The 25348-nt window shown below is 36.1% G+C and overlaps 1 protein-coding gene and 1 non-coding gene across 2 annotated transcripts; one reads left to right on the forward strand and one right to left on the reverse strand.

The window, feature by feature from the left end:
* Positions 1-7: 7 nt before the first annotated feature.
* Positions 8-25124, reverse strand: LOC150090044 (peptidoglycan-recognition protein SC2-like). The gene is made up of 5 exons (XM_090368949.1): positions 25052-25124; positions 15180-15270; positions 8075-8260; positions 3432-3637; positions 8-435 (listed from the first exon to the last, which is right to left on the reverse strand). The coding sequence occupies exons 2-5, from the start codon at positions 15256-15258 to the stop codon at positions 298-300; spliced, it is 609 nt and encodes a 202-aa protein (XP_090225075.1). The 5' UTR covers positions 15259-15270; positions 25052-25124; the 3' UTR covers positions 8-297.
* Positions 23307-23388, forward strand: TRNAS-CGA (transfer RNA serine (anticodon CGA)). The gene has a single exon. It is a non-coding gene; the product is annotated as a tRNA-Ser (tRNA).
* Positions 25125-25348: the final 224 nt, after the last annotated feature.

The raw sequence follows: 25348 nt of genomic DNA on the forward strand, positions 1-25348 counted from the left end.
CCCTGTACATATATTTATAAGCTTTCTTTATTCACAAGTAAATCAACACAACTGACGTAAAGTTGTTAATTTTTATCTTTCAGTCTCTGCTTCGGTGAATTTCAAAGGAAAACATGGATTGTAAACGGCCCTAACACACCAGTCCCCAAATATCGAACTTGCATGCTGTAATATGGGAACTTTGTGGGGACAGATGGTCGAGAGGGCGATTCTCCTTTCCCACCCAAAATTCGCAGTGTTTGCGAAAATCCTCAAATCCGAAAATGTTTCTCCTTCCATTTTGGAGTGATTAATTATCTAGCACGTATAATGTTCCATCTTTCCTTTAAAATATTGTGGCCACTTTTGTATGATTGGATATAGTTTGTCTCCCGGGCATTCTGTACATCTGGCATCTCTGTGACCATGGAGTTGGTAGTCTTCAGTGATGTAACCCTACAACGAGAAATATCGAAGATAAGTTCATTCTAAAAGCAAATGGAACAACTGAGATGGATGAAAAATAATAAAAATAACAAATGCAAGTATAATTTTCAGACATAGTGAATTATTATGAGAATATTCACACGTGGGAGACTTAACACCCACATTTGAGTGCGTTGATTGAGAAATGAATGAGTAAGTAACTTCAAAATCATTTTGGTTTGTTACTGTCCATACAATTTCCTCCTTGAATATTAGTTTTTTGGATATCTTTGTAGTCCATTCTTAGTGCAGTGAATATTAAAGAGATTCATTTCCGTATCCCAGAAATCTTTTTCCCTGAATTCTGAGAGAAGCGGCGCCTTTTAACGACAGAAATTTCTTCTTTCTGTTTTATTTTTGTAATTTTGAAAATAGCAGTCAAAGTTGCGATTTGTGTCCGCCCTTGACTTCAGTCAACAAATCAACAACAAAAAATAAATAAATAAAATAAATAAAAAAAATGCGACCACGACCTGATTCGGCGCTATCTTGTACGTAAATTATATGATCTATTTTTGTCTATTATTTTTAAAATTTGCTTCTTGTTGGACCGTTGATCATTATTCCATCCCACACGAGAACATTTCTCTGTTATTGGAGGGATGGTACCGCATTCCTCATTGACTCCAGATGTAGAATCTGAATCTGTTTGTCTGATAAAACTAGACTCATCAGAGAAGAAAACTGTACTCCATTTGTCAAGGCTCCAAGTCACATGTTTGTGGTTAATGGGATACAAATCACTGGCTTCCTTGCGTACAGTCCACTTGAACTGAAGGTTCTTAACCCTGTCCGGTTGGAAATGTTTTCACCTGTGGCTGCAGCAACCTGAAGAGACAGTTGATGGCAGGATATCATAGGGTTCCGTCTTGCTGTTAGAGCCAGATAGCGGTCTGTTCTTGTTGATGTAGTCCTCGGCGACCTTGGCCAACTCTTGTTGTAATGGTCCCTATCTCCTGAAACTGCCACAGTGCTGAGACGAAACTGTGCGACACATTAAGTCAACGTGCTATCTATGCCTGTGACTACCCGGCTTCAAATTGTCCAACGGCCCACCATCTCAAAGAATCATCACGATGACTTGCAATCCTGACTACTGGAGATATGTCTATCCCACTGAGCAAGTCAAAAAGCGGGAGTGAAGTGATTGGGTCGCAACCCGTGTTTTTTATAGGCATGAATAATTTGCATAATGTGCGGCTCTGTAAGGTGGTAGTTCGATTTATATTGGACTAGCAGTATCCATTGCGAAAATATGTAACAGAGTTTTTCTCTAGTTGTCCTAAAGAAATGTAGTCGGTAGTCGTGTTTTGTCGTTTTTATTGCCAGATATTTTCCCAAAATGTTTTGGACAATTCATTGTCATATCTATAAAATACTACTGAAAAGGGCAGAATATTAAAAAGTGCACTAAAAACTCGCCTTTCACTTTAAAAACTCGGTCAAACTTTCATTATTAGTGTTTCGTTTCTTTCGTTTTCTTGCAGATACTTCTATTGTACAGTAACTCTTCAGTATCCAACAAATATCAGCCCTGATGTTGACATTTCAACTCCCCTGGTACCTCATCTCCATGTGTTTAATGTCCTGTTTAAACCACCCACCCTGTTCTTCACTTACACTTCCAAACGTGGAAGTGTAAAAATGTACAGTGACAATCATGTTGCGGCCCAACTTCTTGAAGTTCACCAACGTATTTTCAAATGTAGTCTGGTAGTTCGGATCTTTATTGTTCTCTAAAAAATTCTCAACCACAGACCTAAAACTAATGCATGCCTGAATTTCTCTTTTAAATTTCGTTCCCTCATTGGTATGCGAATTTAAAGTTTTCTCTAGCTGTTCTAAAGAAATGTAGTGCGTGTTTTTTCGTAAGCAAGTAAGCCAGTACGCGTCGAATCCTTTGTCATTTATTCTATCTGAGGAAACTTATAAGTTTTCTTTGAATTCATCATTTCAGACCGATTCTGAATGCATTTGCCGAAACACGAAAGGCGTGTACATTCAACACCACCGATCATAATAGCATGGCGATGGACATGTCTTCCTGACTGTGACATAATTCTAAATCCTTAAATTATTACTCACCTTAAAAACAAAAAACAAATAAACTCGAGATTGATAATGATAACGATAAAATGATCACTTCTGATCGTTTTAAACGTATTAAACGTGACGAATGGCAATGAATGTATGAGTTTGCGTGCGCAACATGGGGACATATAGTGAGCGAGCAGTGCAATGGAATCCTAACGATTAGTTCTTTCTTTTAAGGTAGGCAGCGCTAGTAGAGAATTTATCTCTTCCTCGATTGGAATTTATTGATTCAATTATGATATTTTGTTATAATCATTGTTGTTATTATTATTTTTATTAATTTATTATTTTCTTACTATGTCTTATTATATTGATCCATGTGAAACCCCTGCCACCATGCTCTGATGGATACATTGTATCTACCTTTATGTACAATAAAGATTAATTTAATTATTATTATTATTATTTTCAGAACAAAGGACACGATTGTGCGATCGTGCAAATTGTTAATTAGAAAAAAATGCCTTATCAAACTTGGACAACTGTTTGTGTAACATTTAACATCTTCCTGTGGCTCCATCTATGAAATGAATGTTGAACTATTCTCGTTTGTTCTACAAAACTGGCCCATTCAGTAGAATAAAACTATTCGGAATTTTTAAATTTTAACAACTTTGTGCGCACTTAGGAAGAAATAACTTCAATTTGAGACCACTTCCAGCCCGATCGGTTAAGCCTATCGTTCACAGTGACTGTCGAAAGACCACTTCCGCCTTCCATATTAAATATATAGATAGTCGGAATTTGCATGCGAGGATGTCTATTATATCAAATATTAACGAAAAACATTTTGTTCTGTTAATTTTGTTGAGCAGTGTATTTAAATAACAAATTTTACATGAATCTAGTCAAAAATAAACAGAAATTATTACCATCCAAACTCCGTAATTGATAAGTTTGCGAGTTGCTCTTAGCATCTTTTCGTTTGGAGCTTCCTTCATATAATTACCCATGAGGGAAATTCCAATGGATTTGGCATTATACTTGGGTGTGTGGGCTGCGACTCGATCCCATCCTCTTCCTTCATAGATTTCACCATCGCCTCCAATCAGAAAGCCATAACCAATGTCTGCCCATCCTATCGGAAAAGAAAGCAAAATATATAGATTATTCTATTTTCTGTAGTTAGCATTTGCAAAGCAAAAGATATCATCAAGATGACCATTGTAAGAATAATTCTTATGATTTTTCTTCTTTTTTTTTAGCATAACTAACACAAAACTGCACAGATAATTTCCAGCGGATATATTCGTGGTCGTTTAACTGCTTCGCCTCACCACAGAAAGTCGACTTTGCATTCACTACATAAAAATCACAATAAGGATAAGTCAAGAACTTTGTTTCCATAACAACATATGCAGTTGATGTACCCATCACATAGCAATGGTGAAACCGTAATCAAGCACTGCTTAGGAAATGGAACTCAATCTCAAGTCCATGCAGAAATGTTCAGGGGATGTAGCATTCTTTCGTTAATTACTGAGGAATACGCAACTCAATAGCAGACCAGTCCGAACCAACATCGTTAAGAAGCAAAGCAACGATTCGCTATCCTACCTTCGCCATGTTGTTTATATTCAATTCAGTGCAAGACTAGGCAAATGTAAAGATTTAAACGACTTTTCAATTTGTTATGGTATTCACTGCTACACGCGCCCTTGTGGGAATCTCGGAAGCTGCAACTCAAGCTGGAGTTTTCGCGTACACAGTGTCTATTCTATCGAGATTGGTCCAATAACCATACATCCATCTAAAGGCGATCCTGTGGTTAAAAATAACTCGTTTATGCTAGAAGCCAATGGAGGTTGACAAGACTTGTGCAAGATAACAGAACAGCTACTATCAGTCAAATAACAACCCAGTATAATAGTGGTAAACAATTTAGAAGTTTAGAACGCACCTCTCGTTGTGCCCTGTCACGGACAGTGATCAGCACAATCGAGAGGTCATGATCGGAATAATCGATTATGGCATTTCCATAATCGATTATGGGCTTTCGATAATCGAATTGAAATCCGTAACACATCGTTAATTCGCCATGGATTCGCCATGAAATGACGAATCCAGGCTGTTTTGAGCGCTAAAAGGACTTAATTGCTATTAGGTAGATGTTCCTAATAAAATGGCCACTCAGTGTATATTTGTATTATTTGATTTCAAACTCTACAAAAATTGTTCCTGCCATAAATGATATGGTCGTAAAGGTTCTAGATGAAATTCTAAGATTTTAAGAGCGTGTAATTGGACTGTGTGGCTGGAGTTTTTGAAGGATATGTCAGCGTTTCTCTGTTGCAGAATGTTTCCAAGGATAGACCCATTGCATTCTGATAATGCTATTACATTTGTGATAATATTTAGAATATAAAATTATTTAGGATTGCTGCAACTGTGAACGAAAGTGAGCTGCGCACTAGAAGGGCTTGCTCAATTGGAAGTTGAGAAATACTTCTCGTCTGAACAATAAGCATTTTCAAAGGGTGTTTGATACAGTGGCTAATTTAGGCAGTCTCAGGCGAGGATTTTAATGAAGTTTTTTGGTTTTAATTTGGAAAAACATTCAAATCGACTATTGATGCATAAAACTTGTTGTTGTTGCTATTGGGTTTAACGACACAAGGGCTGCTGTGGCCAAATTGTGTCTGTTCATAGTTTATGTAGGGGCAACTTATTGTTATGGATGTTAAATTATATCCTCCTGTACATTCCAATACATTTTAAATGCCAAAAGTTCGTCTTTATTTGCTTCATTTCCTATAAAATGAGATGGATCATGTAAGATATTCAACGTGGAAAGTGATTGAAAGGTGGTTGATCGGATGTTTAAATGTAAAGGACGATCAACAAGAAAATGACGGACTGTAAGTTGTCTTTGACAGCATGAACACTGCGGTGGATTTTCTACCAATAATAGGAAGAGATAAGCACAATGAGTGTGTCCAATTCTGACTCTTGCCAATACCATTTCCTCTCGTCTGTTTCATCGGAAGCTAGAGAGCCACAGCTTTGGTTCTTGCTTTATCTGGTAAAGTTTATTGGTGGTGTTACTTTTCCAGATCTGTGACCATTTATCGTAGCACGCTTTGCGTATTACAGACTTATAATCAGTGTATGGAACCTGAGGATGTGAGAAAGTCGGTTGGGGATGTTTAGCGGCAAAATCAGCACTTCCATTCCCCGGAATGCCAGAATGGCCAGGGATCCAGAAAAAATTGATTGACTGATTGGACACACTGCAAGAGAATAGCTATTGCTAAGAGTGAATGTGTTTCAATGTAGGATGACAGGAGGAGAAATTCTTTCTTATATAGCAGAGACAGCACTGAGGGAGTCAGTGTAAATTACAGCGGATGAGATGGGAAGCTCTATAATCTTACCAAGTGCTAACTTTATTGCGTATAATTCAGCGGTGAAGGCGCTGCAGGCTAGTGGGCTGAGGCTGTAATTGAAGGAGAAGGAAAAAATGCTGCAGCACCTACCGTAGTTGCAGTTTTTGATCCGTCAGTGTAGATTTTACAGGCATGCGAGTTTAGAGTAGAGTGAGCTGAGTGCCACTGCCTGATATTGCAGGGAGGTATGGCATTCTTTCCCAATCGAAGAAGATGTACATCGTAAAAGGCAGAAATGTACGTCCAAGGAGGAACAGGTGCGCTTGTGTCCTGAAAAATATAATTTAAGTCGATATCCCAACTCTGGACAAACTCTAATCCTGAGTGAGGCCGGTTTGCAAAAGTGAATGGCAGTGCATTTCTTTTCTGATAGCCGCAAAGTTCAGGATTCTATTTTAGTTATGGCAAGTTGGAGCTGCCGTTCGATGGTATTGATACTTTGCGACCGACAGGAAATGGTAAGGTCGTCTGCATACTTATAGGTTTTAACAGTTTTTGGGATGTCTTTGGTCATGCTGCTAATTCGGATTGCAAAAAAGTGTTGAATTAAGTATTGATCCCTGCGGGACTCCTTCCTGAATGTGAGAAGCAGATAGTAAGTTTTTATATCGTACCTGAAAAGAGTGCAACTGCAGGAAATTTTGAATTATTTTAGGCAAATGGCCGCCCCTAAGTCCCAGATGGTAAAGATTCATAATGATACCATGAGGCCAGGTAGTGCCAAATGCCTTTTCAAGATCTAAGTTGACCATGACTAGATGCTGTTTCCTGACAAAGACATTGCGGATACGAGATTCGGCCTTGATGAGCACGTCTAGGGTTAATCTGAAAGCCATACTGATGATCTGGCAAGAGATTCTGTGACTCCAGGATCCAAGTGAGCCTTGAAAGTACCATCCTTTCGAAAGTTTTTCCCAAGCAGCTCGTGACCATTTGATTAAAGTGATTAAAGAAAACTTTAATCACTTATCAAAAGCACTCTAGAAATCACAAGAATATCGCTTGGCACCCGGGGCTGCATAAAACTTACAGACATGATACGAATAAATGATACCATATTTTATTTAAAATGGTCAACTGTCCTGCTATTTGCCTCAGTTTCTTCCACTAGAAATGTGGAAGAAACTGAGGCAAATAGCAGGAACAGTTGACCATTTTGAACAAAATATGGTATCATTTAATAGTCAACTGTCTGAAATAATCGCTGAAAAGAAATGGAATGCCCCATCTCATTTTTGACATCCATTGATGAATACAGAGAAGGAGACTGCTATAGTTTGGCAGTCTTCTTTGTATTTATCCTCCTATAGAATTCCTTGTAGGCATTCTCTAGGATGCCTGTTGCTGGTAGGTTCTTATGTATGCTTTTTGTTACCATATCGGTGGGGGACACGGTGATCTGGATGGTCGTTACTTGAAAATTTTGCCAAATACATTATCCTAACAAAAATCATGACACCTCCTCCTAACACATTTTGATCCACACTCCAAATTCGATGTGCCTTGCATCATTACATTTGAAGGTGTGCATTTGTTTTTATCTTATCAAAGACGTAGGCTTCTGCAACCGTTCCTGAAAATTCATGGCAGGTAGGTGTCGAATAAACATTTGCAGATTTTCTTGTGGCCAATTGCAGTTCCAAACTCAGATTCTCATGGGTTTGATGGAGAGATGAAGTAACCAGCCGTCTCAAGGCACATCGATGTATTTCACAAGTGTATTTCTTTGGCTCAATGTAATCTCTAGACTTCCATTTCTTCGACTTGGGAATGTATTCCCAAGTCGAAGAAACTTCGATTTGTCGACTTGGGAATGTATAATTCCTGAGCTCCCCGCTAATCATACTTATAGGCCAAGATATTTTCGTATTTCATAGTCACAATATCCTGCAATTAGAGGGATGCTGCATGAGTTTTGGTAGGATAGTGTATAATTATCACTTATATCCAGCGCCAATTATGCATGATTCAGTATCGTGTAGATGTAGCTTCTTTTCTTTACTGAACCCAGTTCATGTTGCTCTTTAATCAAATATATTTTCATTAATTTAGTTACCTTTACTCATTTGGATAATATTGATAAAATATTGAATTCAAATCACTATCGTATTTTGAATGATGACACATACCATTTGTAATCATGTGCAAGTCCTGGATCTCTCTCATCATGGCACTACATGTCGTCAGGTTCGAGCACTGGTCCATTGCTGTATGATGAATAAATACGTGACTTACTGGCAAGTCCATATTTTGAAATGATGTCGCCGGTCTTCCACCCCAAGTAGTTCGATTTATAATTTGAATGTCTTTGCAACCTGAAAATAATGAAATGATTAACAATAAGCCTGTTATTATTAAATAGTTATATTAAATACGTGTTACTATTAATAATAAGAGCTGAAATTTGTTTTGTATATATCTTCGTATATGATCCTTTGGTTATATTTGAACATCTACTGATGAACCTAAAAGAGTCGAAAAAACAGCTAAAAACGGTCGCATTTTCCTTCTATTTTTAAAAACAAAAAAATGAAGCAACAAATTTTCAGATGCATAACTATTTTTACTTGCTAATCAGCTTTTAAAAGAATGAACAGCATGTCTATCTGACAATGACCCACAACATGGCAGGATTCGATATAATAAAGGAATTTTTTATATTCGATCCAAGGACATAATTAGGGCTATCAAGTAATTTTCTGTGGCCTCCAAAGTTTCTTATTAAATTGCAAGTGAGTGTATATATTATGCTGTTTGCTGAATGTAGATGCATTACTCAACAAATAGGTCTAAAATGGCTACGAGTATGGAAATAAATAATAAGATAGGAATGAAATCCTTACCTATTGTAGAATACTATACACGCAGTTTTTTCCTGTTAAGTGCCAAAGCAACTATAGCGCTGTGAGTCATCAATATATTGTCTGCAGTTTCGTGTATTCTTCGGTTTGGTATTTATTGGACATAAACCCAAGTTTCGAGAGGAAAAAAACATGCAACTCCTGCCCAAGACCGACTAATTCGGCCACGTAATGAAACAAAGTCCATATGAATGGTGTGTCAATGATGTGAGGACGTGTCATTTGACGAGATTCGAACTCAGGCTTTTTCCACCTGGTGTGGGAAGGTGGATATTATAACCATTGTGTTACTTGTAAGGGCATTTGGAGGCGTAGTTCGATTGCCATGGACGACTGAAGGAATTTCTAAAGTCCTCTTCAGTCGAGGTTGTAATTAGCCAATCTCAAGTGGGGTGAATTGGATTTTCATTGTGACTTATTCCGGGTTTTTCATCCTTCACAACATGTACATCGACTCCTGAATACACACTTATACAAATGCAGCTGTACAATGCAGATATGAGCGACATGCTCTGATGCATTATACTAATAATTTTTACGCAATTTAGAGACATGATATACTTATGCCTCGTTCAGAAGTTTGACCTTTGTTCCCTCGGCCAAACTTGTAGGCAGCTTTAAGTTGTTATTCGTTCCCTGAGTTCCGTTTTAAATAACATCCAACAAAATGTTGAATACATATCACGATCTGAGGTATGTGTGTCGCTATTTCTTTAAATTGCAAGCGATCCATGAAAAAGTGTTTAATTTTAATTTTTATTAAAACTTCAATTATGTAAAGTGAAGTAAAAATAATTACTTTTATATATAGTTAATTAATATAGTTAATTATCTTGTTAATTTAAGAAATAAAAATCTAACGCGCCTGACATGTAATGTCACTGCGTACATTAATTAAGTTGTTCATCGTTCCTGAAAAAAGTTAATCTTAAATATTTTATGCTACATTTATGTATTAATAATGTAAAACTATCTTAGCAAAAGCAGGACTTTTTTCCTTGAGTTTACATAATAACAAACTTTTCGGCATTGAGGGTTGGCAAGAGGAGAATTTGTTGCTTCTGTATCAATGGCTTTTGTATTATTAGACTTAGACTAATTCTTCTGATTACGAAAGTGCAAATACTTTATGCTTGTTAAATAACATTGTCCGGATACTGAAAATATAGTCTTTAAAAAAAATAATAAAAAAAAGGAAAGAAAGAAAAGACTGGCGCAAATAATAACTTTTGTTGTGGTAACTTAAAACAATTATAAGTTGCCGTGAACCGTAGCACAATTATCCTCTATTACTTATAATGGGCCTTTCTAGTTTAACCCAAGGTCGTTGTAGTAGAGTAACGTTGTACTGAACAACTTCTGTGTCATGCTTTATTTTCTGTGGCACTCCAGCAAATCAGAATCGAAACCTGCCCAGTTCGATGAATTCAAACTCGTAACGAATATGTAAAAGTAACGTTTGTGGATTTATCCTTGGAGAATTTCTAACAGTTCAAGTAACAGTGATGGGTATACATTATTGGTATTCGAGATATTGATATTCGTACATTATTGATTGATATTGAATGTACTGACATTATTGATATTCATAGAAAACTGAGATAGCTCTTTGCTTTTGGTTTAACTATTAAATTTTACATTAAACTTGTGATTGTACATAGTTCTGGCTGTTTGCATAACCTGATTTCTTTTGAATTAAGAGGACAGCAGCCTCTTCCACCTCCTTATACATTTATGGCTGCATGGTGTATAGACAGGGGTATGTTGTGGGGTGGGGGAAGTGTCTCGCGCTTGTTCCTTGTTAAATTTTTGGCAATTATCGAAGCCCTCGTTAAAAAAATCGGTTTCTTGAAAATTAACAGATCATTTTAACCGGAGATGACCTTTAGCTGAAATTCTTCTCGGGCAAGCCCCTATTACCAAACTGGCAGCACACCCCTGCGTTTAGAGCAATGCGACTACATTATTAAAAACAATCTAATCGCAGAATAGTCTCTAGATGCAGCGTTGGTGATATCAGTGACATGACTGGAATGAAAGGAACACAAATGGTGTTCTCATCTGGGATCCTACATCATTTATTTATATATAAATAAATAAATTCATAAAAATCATATATATAATATTTAAAATCTTATAATGTAGAAAAAATGGGCATTAAAATTAATTGCGCGCCATTCCATTATCTTGACCAACCACGATAGCGTATAACCACATTGTACAAATTTGCAATCTGATAACCTGTGGCATCCAGATGTTGTGTGCACCACGAAAAACACTTCCTTTTTAACTTCCCACACTGTTACCACCTTATAATTAGCTTCCATTGTACACACTTAGCAGAACGGGTCTATGGGATCACGCGGTTTTCGATAATTCTGGAGCTCTCATCATTGGGAAAAAGCAGGAAATGGATTGATCAGACCAAGCAAAGATTTTCAAATCTTACACTGTCCAGTGTTGACGTTCTTGTGTCCAATGTAATAGCCGTATACTTTCTTGTTTTTCGCTGACAGCAGCGTAACCCAGTTAAGCCATCAGCTGCGATGTTCAATCCCTGACATGGTACAACGAGTTATGCGTTCTGAAATGCCTCTTTGGTTGCCACTGCTGTACTAGGCTATTATTTGATTGACTGTAGCCTTTTTTGTTATCCTATTGTATGTAAGTAGAGGAGTGATTGTACTGGCGTGTTTGGCACCAACTACCAGGTCACGATCAAAGTCAGTTAAATCCTTCGTTTTACTAATTCTGACACTAAATAATGGGCATACGTCATCCAAGCTTTATATTGCCTAGTAGACTGCCCTCGTGAGCAGCACAGTTGGTAGAATCGTTGTTCTCTCCACACCGGGGGGCAAAGACCCGAGTTCGAGTTCCGTTGATGATGGAAGGAATTTTTTGGGTCTTTTTCACAACGTGGTTGAGTTAGTCGTCTCTCGGAAACTCGGGTTTTTCATCCAGCAAAACAGAAAATCGACCATAGAACACACAATTTATAGACACTATACGCAAGCAATATGGCCTTAGACACTATACGCAAGCAATATGGCCTTAGTCGCTGATGCTCCTAAAGTCCTACTGCCACAACAACCTGGTAGATTATTAAAGAATGCCCAATTTCATGGAAAGTATAGGTGTGCTTAGTTTATAACATTCAAGCAAATAAGGTTATCAAAAAATTGACAGAATATAACAAATCTAAACTTTTAGGACACTCTTGTCTTAATTACTATTTAAGCAGCCTTGTCCTTTCTGCCATGCTTATAGTAGTACGTTTTACTTGCTTTTAAAAATAAACTCTAAAACTTTAAAACATTTTATGATCTGTATTTTAGCATTTTAACATTTATACTCTTATCATTATTTGAGGGTAGCAGAGATGTAATTCGTTTTTATATTCTATTAACAAAGAAAGCCATTAAAGCTAATGCGAACAACGATTACATAATTCTCGGATGTATTATTATTATTATTGAGTCCAGATTTCCTGATACCCATATTTCTGTACACAAGCACACCAACGTCTAGCGCATTTCTGATTATGGAAGTGAACAGAAACAGGACATACTAAAGGTAAAAATACAGGGCAGTGTCACAGTTCGTTTTATTATCATTACAATGATAAAGAAAGGTTCAACTCTCGATGAACATACATTTTTTCCTTCATTTAGATAATAAAGCGGATGTGAATAGTGGCATTTATAAAAGAGAGAGGAAGGTCAGCATTGAAGTTTTTGAATGTATGCTGCGCTCGTGAGTGAACACTTCTTCGTTATCCGTGGTGTAATGGTCTAGTTCACGTTCACTGCTTCATCCTAGTGGAACTGGCTTGAAACATCACACGCATAGAGGTTTCTGTTTTTCAGGGATACAGATGTGATTATTCGAAATTGCACTACAGATGATATGTATGCTGAATTATATTATCACATAATTGTGTCATATTAAATAACCATATTATGATCGTTAACAATGTGACCACTGAATTATTTCCGTTTATTCAATGTATATGTCGTCGATGTGATGTCATTTTCCCATTTTTCTTCCCACAGTATTCTTGTTGAGGGAATACATAAGTTGGCGAGCTCGAGTTGAGTAATAACCACGAGGGAAAGTTGCTAACATCACGGAAACTGTCTCGAAGGTGATATCAGGCTGACATGGTTGCAGAAGGTGGAAGTGCATACTCAAAAAGTGTGATATACGGCATTAGTTCTGACTGTGGGACGAAATATCATCATAATCAATTTTAGCATCTACAGACCATACCAGTCCTTTGCTGATTTCAGAATACTTCACTCTTCTTTATCTTCTGCAGTTCGTTTGTCCCCAGTTTAAGATTCTAAGCATTTCTGCGTCATTTCACATTTCTTCCTGTTCTTTATCCCAAGTCTTCTGTCATCCCGTATCATCATGGAGATTCCCTTTGGTGTTCTGTTTCCTGGCAAGCAGGTTACATGACCCGCCCACTTGAGTTTGTTCTCTTTAATATACTTTAGTGTATTATGGTACAATTCGTGGATTTCTCTACAAATCAGTGTTGTAGTTCTCTGTGATATTTTCTGATTCTTCCTGAAGTTGCTATTTTAGATGCTGGTCCAAAAATCTTTCTTAGTACCTTACAGTATTTTCAATGTTTCTCTGATTGGTAGATTAAGATGGTTTGATGTTTTCCATTTTTCTCATTGGTGTATTAAGATGGTCTGAACATTTTCCAGATCTCTCATTGGTAGCTTAAGATGATCGGATGATGGTTGTATATAATTTAATTTTTGCTTTATAGATATCAGTTTGGATTTTAGAAGATCATTTAATGAGTTACAGCTTTGTTACGGATCTAGTAAACAGAGATAGATCGCTCTGCATAATCTGAGTCACAATCCGAATAATTTGTGTTCGAATCCTAAAATGCGATTTGTTAAATCTTATTCCTGTTATTGATGTTGGTTGGCGTCAAAAAATTTGAATCCTTTCACATTTTGAACTTGCAGTTTCCCATTTTTTTTTTACTGTTTCTGTGTTGATTTCTTCCACTTATTTTCGAATTTTCTTTTTTAATTCAATGATGCAATTCTCTCAAGCAAAACCAAACCATCTACATTGCAGATGACTTGGGTTACAAATTATTTGAATGACACATGGGGCGAAATGAGAGAAGTCTCGGGCGAGAGTTATTTCGACTGTTCTCTTTTTAGAGTTTAACATCCATCTTGAGAATTTTGTATCATAGAAACCAGAGAAGCAGTTTATGAACACATGCAAAGATGAGATATCCATTATAAAGCCAGATTGATGCAGAATGCTACGTTACAGTCCTGTATAATCACCAACATACCATGAAATGGCATTTTCTTTCTGGGAAGGGAATCTTTCAGGGCAAAAAACCTGAAAGAATTGCTGAGGTGCTCCCGTTCATGGGGAAAGTTCCAGTTTACCTGGAAAACTGACATATCATGGTCACCCGAGAACCAACTCATCTGCCCATAACTTGTGTGTGTTACTGAATTTCCGGAGGAGGGGAACTTTTCTGCTCACTCCTGAGACCGACTAACTCAGCCACAGAGTGAAAATGCCAGAAAAGTCCCTCGTTAAAAGTTATTCGGGGATCGAACCCAGGCCTTTTCCATCCGGTGTGGGGAGGGCAGTGATTATAACCACTGTGCTACCCGCGCAGACCAGTTCACCCAGAAATTTAAAGAAAAAATCATCCACTTTCATAGCTCTCCCAATCGCTGGATCTCAGTCCCATAAAGCAGTTCTGGAACAGCCAGAAATCCATTTACGACAGCCATTTCCGTTTCCGTTAACACGTCATGACTTCCTCATGGGAAACTACTCCTGACGAATAGTTTTTACGTTCTGCTTTTACTTCGCAGCACAAAATCCTGCTAAATTACTGCCTTTTGGGGTAGAGAATTCAAATTTAATTAAAATTGTAAACTCATTCAGTTTCAACCTCCTCGACTTTTAAACCACTGTAATACACATGGAGTTATCTCTGAAACAGTTTCCACCCGCTATTTATGTAAATAGGGGGTGGAAACTTATTCTTGCAGATAGCCCAAGAGCTTCTAAACCTCAATCCAATAGTTCCAAAATGTTAACCCCTGGCCTTGTGGCCGTGAAGGGCTTATTGCAATGTATCCATTGTATTACCATTATTATTATTATTGCAATAAAGATTTCTACTACTTCAACTAAGAAATTTATCTATTGAATTTCTCAACAAGTTTTAGTTGTAAGCTCGCTCGCTCTCTCTCTCTCTCTCTCTCTGTCTCACACACACACGCCCACACCCAAACACATAATACATACAGTACATATACAAACATATTCTAAATTATTTAAAATTTTTTGAAGGATAACTTACCAGGCATGCTTTGTATGTGAAGAATAAAAAAGAGACGATTTAAGATAATATTGACTACACTAGGTCCTGAATTAGCCATCACTTCTTATATCTGAAATGATATCAATATTTATTTTAAGTGATGATTGAAGAAGGCGATATCTGATGTATTTACAAATTCAGGTTGGTTAATTCGTATTTAATAACTGAGATAGTGCGAGTTCTGTTTATATATATATACACTTGTCTAAGAGTGTTTGGCAACTGGGAATCCCATTGCAGATAGCAAACTGTTCCTTCATCAAGTCTCACATCCTATGCGATTACTCAAGGTAGGGTGGTACTATCCACGTCATTCTTTCCATTTTTAGTGTGTTCCCAATTGCCATTTTTTTAAATTTTTTTTGGTATAATTATTAGTTAGGAAGGTGTCCCCTCGCAGACTATTTTCTTATGATGCTGTTCCTATACTGTATACGAATATATTTGTATATATTTTTATATATCTGTAATGATTTATAAGTGGGTATTAAAAATATACAATAACGATACAATATTTAAATATTTGAATACATATTTGTTTAAAATATGTATTCAAAACAGAGAATACTTTAGATTGTCGTGTTTTTTAGTTTACAATTACAAATAGTTATTACTGCTCCATAAAAAAATTAGGATTAGATCTGCTTTAGCAGAATAATCCGATTTTGTATAATTATAAAAACACATGTATATATTACAATTTTTCAGTCATACAGATGAAGTTTAATTTGTATTGTCTGGAGATAATATACATCCATGATTGTGAGAGTTTCTGTATGTTGTCAACAAATAGAGAACGTAATGCAATACCAACTAAACTCGTTGTGAAGTTTGAGAATATTCCACATAATAGTATTAGTGTTAGTAGAGTCGTAAAGTGCAAGGAAGCCACAGGCTTTTGTTGCATCCGCAAAAGAGGAAAGAAGTGAAAAGTAGAAAAATATATATAAAATGTAGTTCGAAAGTTTCTAATAAAGAATCATGTAATTTCAAAATCATTAATTTCATATGCTTCAGTCTTAGCCTTACTCGCACGGACTCTCCTCACCATGAAGGGTCTTTCGTCATTAAAGATCGATGTGAAGTACTTATTCAATCCACCAGCAACATATCTAAGAATTTCCCAACACCCAGTACACAATGGCCCGATCTGATTTGTTTTCTTCTTCTTTGTATTCACATACATGAAAAACTCCTTGTCCCCATTCTTTTCTCTCTCTCTTTTAGACTGACCAACTCCATATTCATCCATCTGAGCATTTTAACACAGTATTAATGATGTTAAGGTGAAATATATTTATCTATTCGAAGGTGAAGCACCAGTTGCGTCTGTCAATCGTGCGTTATATGGTCGGTTTGCCTATTTTCATCAGAAACCAGGCAAACTGACCACAGAACACACTTTTCTGACCTGATGAAAAACCTGCGTTTCTAGCGGTCAAGCCGTGTAACCTTCCCTCGAGACTATCTCGTATTTAGGTGGGGAGAACATAAAAATTTCTCCCGTTTTGACGGGATTCGAATCCAAGCCTCTTTCAACATTATGGAAAAACATCTATTGTAATAATGTGCAACCTTCGAGAGCATCAATTGTTCTCATTCGAAGAAAGTGCGTTATCAGTTATTTTAATTTCCTGTCATCTTTCTGATGACCTACTTTTCACTTTTCACGCAGGTGCTTCTAAAAGTAATGCTTGGTATAATTAGAAACGATTAGTAATACCTATACGTCACGACCTGTGGGTTAGTGTGTCACGAGATTTGATGAATTTTTCGATGAATAGTTTAAAACGCAGGGAGAGCAATGTATGCATTGCACTTGCTAAAGGGAACTAGCCTTGGTAGTGTGTTGTAAGAGTTAGATATGTCGGTTCAGTGTGTTGCCACAGGAAAATGATTAAGAAGCTCTGTGCTAAAGCAACAGGGAAATGCGGAACATTTCACTGATCCACCCCACCCACTCCAGAAAACTCTTTGATAATGAAACTAATAACGAAATATAGGGGAATTTATCCCTTGAAATTTAATATTACATCGCTATTTCCTTGAGAAAGCTATTAATTTATCTTATTGATATAGTCATATAAGTGTCACATCAGTGACAATTGATATACAGTTTGTCCTTATGTGTTATATGATTTTCTGGATTTCATATTATTATTTAAATATTAATTATATTTAAATCAATTATAAAGATTATGTCGGAATATGATTTTAAGTTGTGCAATATGTAAATCAAGTTATTTACAGTAGCGTACACTACAACAGGAATACTCATTTCTAAAGTAACACGGACCATTAATGCATCTGATTGGCTTGTGCCTTTCTGTAGAGCGAAATGTAGTTTTTAAAACTCGGCGTCTTAAATGTGTCAAGGATGGTAATCACCATCAAAATTATTAGAAGGTAGGAGAGGTGCCTGAATTCATTCTCATGTTCCTGGAACCAGTTCTGTACAATTCTGTTATTCTGAAATAGCTCATTATTTTCTTGGAAGAACCCATAGTAGTTGGATACACTGCAGGCATGAAGGAATGTGACTGGTCGGAAACAATTTCCGCATAATCTGTGCCATTCAAATATTGTTCTAGTATCAAGAGGCTCAATGTACAACAGGAAAACCCTCCCCGCACCATTATACTGCCACCAGTAGCCTTTATTGCTGATACTTGACAAGATTGGTCCATGAACTGATATGTTTTTGTTATATTCTAGTCTTTCTATCAGCGTGAAACTGCTGGAACCGGGATTTTCCAGAAAGAAACGTTTTTCTAATCTTCCCTGTTCAGTGTTAGTGTTCTTGAGCTGTACTGTAATTGTACCTTCTTGTTTCTTTCTTTTTCTTTTCTTTTTTTTTTTTTTTTTCTGATGAGAGTGGAACCTGGTTCGGTCGTTGGCTGCGATACCCTATCTGTGAAAAGATTCGACAAGTTGTATGTTCTGAGATGCCCTTTTGGTTAGCACTGTTGTATTGGATTGTTATTTGATTGACTGTAGACTTATGTTGTTCTTCCCAAGTCTTGTCAACGACCAGGAAAATTAAATCAACTAAAAAAAAAGTTCAGCAGATAATTAACCAAATACTTTTTGCAGTAGTGAAGGCAATGATGATTACTAATTTCTAATTTTATAATAGATACCTAGTGTAAATCATTACTAAGTGAATTTCTGAAATATCTTCAATGGAAAACGTTCAAGATTTCTCTGATACCAAACAAGCTAGCAGCAATACGACATCTTTCTTACTCAGTAGCAGCAATACTATTCTCATTATAACCTAAGCAGGCATTATTCAAGGAGATCTGTTGCCTAGCGCTGTATTTGCATCACCTTTACAACCGATAATGCTAGCTAATCCAAATCTTCTGGATTTTGTTGATGATTTAAAGTTCTTCATCAATTCAAAAAGATATTGTTTCTGGAATCACGAATTATAATTTCAAATGTCTATGGCCACAAGCGCTACAAAAATTTCTACAAGAAAAACTGTTAATTAAGCAAGAAACGGTAGCTATCCAGGATAAGAAAATAATCGCAAGCATCGCTAAGGTGCACCTTTCTCGTATTATGATATATTTCTGAAATTTGAGTGTGAAGTTCACAAGTAGCTATTAGGAAATAAATTTCTTGCTTTAAAATTTTTGGTTTTGAGATTGGCCAATGGGTAAGCTTACTTTCCCTAATGCTATATCTATATACAGCTTCACTACAACTTGAAAATGAAGCATCCAAAACAATCAGCTGAGCCTCGAATCATGCTCCTTGCCAAGCTAACAACTCTTCTGCGAGTGATTCTCCAAGCACAGCCAATATAATATCAACAAGAACAATGTGGTATTTAATTGAATTGAACAAGCTTAAATATTAAACCATTAGCTTGTTAAACAGATTATATGTATTTTTTTTTTTTACTTTATAACACTGTTTTATGTCATGTACTACCCTATCTTCCCCTCTGCATGGAGACTTATCATGAAAATGCAAGAAATGGCTGTACTCTTCCGCGAAATACTGGATGGAATTCCATTAAGATATTTTTATTTCTAGCACAGTTGGTAGAATCGCCGTCCTCCCCACACTTAGTGGAAAAGACCTGGGTGCGAGTCCCGTCGATGATGAGAGGGATTTTTATGGACCTTTTTTCACAACGTGGCTGAGTTAGGACGGTCTCAGGCGAATGTAGCATGGGTTTTTTTTCTCCCGGAAACTCGACTTTTTCGTCAAGCAAACAGAAAATCGACCTCAGAACACACGCAGTTTAATATATACGGAGCAATATGGCCTTAGTCGCTGATGCTCTTAAAACCGGATAATAACGAAAATCTGTCCATCCCATTTCGTATCTTTGTGACAACCTCATTTTAACTTTTAATAGACTTTCCTAGTGGAAGGCAAAATAAGAGACAATCAATGTACAACTGCTATGCAATATTGCAGTTCTTTTCGAACAATACTTTTCTTTGAATTATGATTTTATAATATACGTTTACGTGTAATTATCTTGTGTACCATGCGACATATATTGTGTACCATGCAATAATCTTGTGTATCATGCAATTATCTTGTCTATGATAATTGCATGATTATATCTTCATATTGTGTATCATGCAATATGAAGATATAATCATGCAATGATTATATCTTCATATTCATTGTGTATTCATTGTGTAATCTTCATATATATTGTGTATCATGCAATTATCGTGCGATCTTTTCCTTTACTTTTATATTTAGATTTCAATAAAGAATTGACTGTCCTGTATAATTTATTTTTTCTCTGAATATTAAAAATGATTTCATCATATATAATAGCTAGTTATTGTGTAAGCTCGCTGTAGTTTCCACACGTAATTGGATTCCTTTTTTTAGATTATTGCATTAACCTTTACCTGTTTGGTATATTTGTTTCATAACCTGTAATGTTATTTATTTTTTTTTATTAAGAAATGGTAAGCTATCTCTTTTTTTTTTACGATTAACACCGTTATCTTAGATGATAAGCATGGTATCTAATGCTTCAGCTACAATATACGGTACAATATATCCTTTAAAACGAGAGAAATATAAAATTTCATGGAAACTTTATATTTCGTTTATTTTGTCCATCTGTCCGCATGGAACAACTTGACTCCACTGAAAGTCGAATTCCATGCGAACGTATGGACAAATATATAATACTTGCCGGATTTCTGTTAGCTCGATTTTAATCAAATTTGGAACTGCCTGATAAAATTTTCACTGCGACAGAAATGTAAAATTTTAAGAAAATCCATCCAGTAGAGACTCAAGTTATTTCATGTGGACGAATGCGGACGTGATATTAGTATTAGTAGTGGCAATGATGCAAGAAAGCAAGCTTATAGAGCATTAGTAAAAAAAAAACAATCTCACCAGTCCATCCCTTCAAAAAATTTGTCTAATTTTTCCATGAATTTATTCAAATTATCCACTTCCAAAACAGCAGATGGAAGTTTGTTTCAACGATCAACCACCCGTTGGCGGAAGGCAAACTTCCGTACATCTATTGTGCAACCATGCTCAATTTGAATTTATACCACCTCGTGTGTAGTCTCAGCAAGAAGAAGAATGCCATCAACACTGAGCTTACTAAATCCATTCAAGACCTTAAACACCTCAATGAGATCTCCTCGCAGGTTCCTAGTCTCCAGACACTGCAATTTGCAAAACTTTCTTGGTAAGATCACCCTTTGTTGCCTTCACCAATCTAGTTATTATTATTATTATTATTAGCTATGTGGTGCAAGGAAGCCTGAGGCTTGTGCTGCACCAGCCAAAAAAATTTTCTGAATTACTCTGAGAGAGAGAGAGAGAGAGAGAGAGAGAGAGAGAGAGAGAGAGAGAGAGAGAGAGAGAGAGACAAGAGTCAGAAGTAGAAGGGAATCACCAAGAAAGAGAAGAACGATGATGTCCAGCTCAGGACCCTGGGTGTGCCAAGCCCACACTCACCAGATGTGAGCCCCTGAGGTTGCCCTTCTTTGCACCCGTTCCACCAGATCGACATCCTTTCTGAAATGAGGCCTCCAGACCTGTATGCAGTACTTAAGATGCGGCCTAACCGTGGCCTTATACAAAGGGAATCACCTCTTTATCCCTGCAAGCAAAGTTTCTACATATCATTGACAAAACCCCATGAGTTGTCCTGGCAGACTCTCTGCATTGCTCAAAGAACTTCATATCTGACTGCACAAACACCCCAGGACTCTTTCATTTTACATTAATCTGAGTGTGGTACTACACGGATAGTATGCTAATTTAGAATTATTTCTACTCATATGCAGTATCTTGCTTTTGTCAATGTTAAGTTAAACTTCAACTGCAATTTCTCAGCCCATCCGCCTAATTTTTCTTTGTTTCAGTATGTTATTTTGATTACTGCCATTAACTACCGTTCCTACCGTATCAACTCCAAATTTAGCAATTACGCATGATGTACTCTCATCAGTATCATTAATAAATATAGAAAACAAGGAATCCAGCACTGAACCCTGGGTACTCCACTGATAACATTAGTCCACTAAGAGCAGTGCCTATTGATAACCACTCTCTGTCTTCTCCCACTGAACTATTCCTTTATCGACAGCAGCAACTTGTCTTTAATGTCATTGCTCCAGTTTGTATAGCAGTCATTTTTTTTTGTGTAATCAAAAGCCTTCCTGAAAAGCCTTCCTTCCATAGCATTCCCTCACCAATTTCCTCTACAGAAATATTGCTATAAATTTGGAGCAGGAGCTGTGATCTATTTCAAAATTTAAATGCTTACTTAAAAGAATATTTTAGGAATCTTGGTAACAAATTTTCATGTCGATAGGTTTACTTATTTTTGTTATAAATCACGAATCATTTCTATTTGCCAGCACGCCCAAAATCTAACACACTGCGTACATTACCTAACTTTATTCTATTTTCTTCCCTTCTTTTCATGTATTATTCAATGGATTACTTGATGTACATATTTAATTTATTTAATGCCTAGCCTGTTAGTCCTCTTTGATTCAGATTAATTTTAGGTATATAGCAGCGAAAGAATTTTACTAATGGCGATGACATTTAATAAAGGCGATGAAGAGAAGAAAATCGGTATCATTCTGAGGTCACATTTTAGATGGGATTATTGCGAAATACCACAAATTGCACTGAGGGCAAGGATCCAGTGGAACAGGAGATAGATAGATGACCTAAAAGACTAGACTGGATTGGACGTCGAGAAACCGTCATGATGCTAAAAGGCAAGAGAAGCTTTGTGTTTTTTTATATATATATCTGTCGAATGAATTCTTGAAAACGCTGGTAAGGAAAGGATCGAGCGTGATAGATGATTGATTAGGATGGTGCGATTTTTTTTACATAAGTGAAAAAATTGTGTTCATTATTTTAAGCGAGATAGGGCAGTAGTTGAGTGGAACTGTTGGTTCAGATTCCATTACAAAAAAGTAAGCGTGATTTAAAAAGACTGTGAATAAACTTTGCTGAGATTATAATGGGTTTTTTATTCAGCAATTTTATATAGGTTTTACTTATCTGCATAAATACTAAACATAGTAATTAGTGTCTGCTCGGCTGTGTGACTAAGCTCTGGGGCAACTATTCATAAAGTAGAATTAAAGTATATCTACAGTGGCACATTTACATGCAGCGCTGTTGCCAGCTGTTTCAATACAAATAATTCTTTATTGTTCAGAATTCCACTGTCAGGTCACATACATTGAAAACAGGTTTCTCATTAATTTTCAACCCTGCTAACAAAGGTAAGTATAAATTTTAACCCCGACCTCCTGATATAAAATTATATCGAAGAATAGTGGGGTAGGGAAATAGGGGTGGGAGAGAGAAATCTCTGTACCAGACAATTAAACCAATGTTTAGTAGGATAAAAGATCTAGAAAGAAGGTTGAAAGAACAGGATGAAATATCTAAAGAATTCTTTGAAGTGGTAAATGTAAACGATGATGTGGATTCACTCAAAAATATTGCCAGACAGATGAAAGGCTTCTGAAATAATTTAAAGTTAAATCGGAGTCATCAGTCATTGTGGATGTTTAACTACTATAAAAGATTTTTTTTAATTTAAGAGAAGTTTCTTTAAGCGCAGTTGTGGCCGAGTGGTTAAGGCGATGGACTCGAAATCCATTGGGGTTTCCCCGCACAGGTTCGAATCCTGTCAACTGCGATTTTATTGTGTTAAGTTTTTGGTGTCCCTAATGAATGCTGCTTCTGCACCATTCATTTGTAACTATGGTATGGCGTATTAAATAAAAGTTGTTTATTTATAATGTATTACACAGGGCATGCGCAATCTGGTGTGGTCATAGGATAATGTACCTGGCTACCAGTAAGCATGTTGTCAGATCGGAGTCATACATTGCCACAAAATGTGCATGGACCTTTGTTAATTGTGATCCTTGTATTCGCTGTCTAACACTAGTAAAAATGAAAGGTAAAAAACTTATTTTTTCTATAACAATTATATTTTTTAAAAAATTAGGAAAAAGTTACAAATTAAAATGTTTCTACTAAAGTGTATTAGAATATTTTCTACTAAAGTAAAATAAAATAACAATTATTAACTTGAACAGTGTATTAGAATATTAAGTGTATTAGAAGAACATTAGAATATAATATTTTAGAATATTAGAATATAATATTTTCTACTAAAGTAAAAGTAAAGTAAAATACAACAATTATTAACTTGAACAGAAGTAAAAATAAAAATTCAATGATTTATATGAAATTTGCGTTGATCCATGTAGGATTCGTGTGATGATCATTCATATAATGATTAATGCTATAATAATAATCTATTATCAAAATGTCCAAACGCTTCTATTCTACTGTACGCCCTCTGGTAGGTAAACCGTTGGATAAATAAAATAGCTTCAAAAAATTAAGAAACAATACTGTAATACATTTTAAAAAATCAGAAATTAAAAGAAATACAAACAAAATTATTTAAAGAATAAAAAAATGTTTGTGATAGCCAAATAAAAAAACAAAACAAAACAAAAACTAGACAGGATTTCGGATTTATACTTTTCTATGTTTACGTTTATGAAAATAACAAAAATAATAAAAAATGAGAGCAAATTTCCTTTATTACGAATAGCCTGAAATCAAACTATTTGTAATAAATGAAACCTAATATTGTTTTAATTATTTTTGCAGTAATTTTTTTAATATACTAAAAAAATCTGAATACAAAAAGATTAAGTAAAAGTATCTTAGGTGGAACTTTTCTCTGGCATAAAAAATCATGTGAGAATATAAAATTGTTCATGTAAATAAGAAAAAGAAACAAATAAGATAATTTACTTGCATGTATAGATATATTGAGCTAAAATGCCATTATAAGTAAAATTTCATCTGGGTAAATAGCTAATTCATCCTAGATGAGCCTTCGTTGGGTAGCACACTGGGTGAAGACCTGAGTTCGATTCCCGTCGATGACGTGAGGAATTTTTACGCGCCTTTTTACAACGTGGCTGAGTTAGTCGGTCTCAGGCGAGGATATCATGGTTTTTTCTCCCTGAAACTGGTTTTTCGTCCAGCAAAACAGAAAATGGACCTCAGGACACAATCAATATACAAGGAGCAATATATGACCTTAGTTGCTAATGCTCCTAAAACCCTACAACAACAACAACATCATAGGTGCTAAACCATTGCTTGTTATGACTAATATTTAGTGTTTGCAATTATATTTAAAAGTTCCACCAAGTGACAAACATTTACAAATTTACGAAACCTCTATGCTAAATAATTCGGCTTTAATCTTTTTTACTGTAATATAAAGAAACGACTGCAACGCTTACAAGCAAAAATATATGTCGACTCACCTTGCTGAGTTAAGATGATCGTGTCCGGAAGTATAATGGGAGGAGGGCTTTTTGAGAGACGGCATAGTGCACGCAGCAAAATATATATCCCTTAACACAAACGCTAGTTGTGATGTAATGCAGTCTGCCATTGGCATTGGGGGAAAACGCTTGACTGACTTCATGCATCCAGTATTGCGACATTCTTTGGGTATTTTTCCTCTCAGACGCCACCCACATTTTGCATCTTTCCTCGTACTTATTACCACTAATTAAGATTTTTACACGAAATCATACTTTGTTCAGAATTTTGGAAAT

This window comes from Mastigoproctus giganteus, chromosome 2, assembly GCF_048544385.1.
Source record: "Mastigoproctus giganteus isolate SK-2022 chromosome 2, ASM4854438v1, whole genome shotgun sequence".
NCBI classification, from domain to species: domain Eukaryota; kingdom Metazoa; phylum Arthropoda; class Arachnida; order Uropygi; family Thelyphonidae; genus Mastigoproctus; species Mastigoproctus giganteus.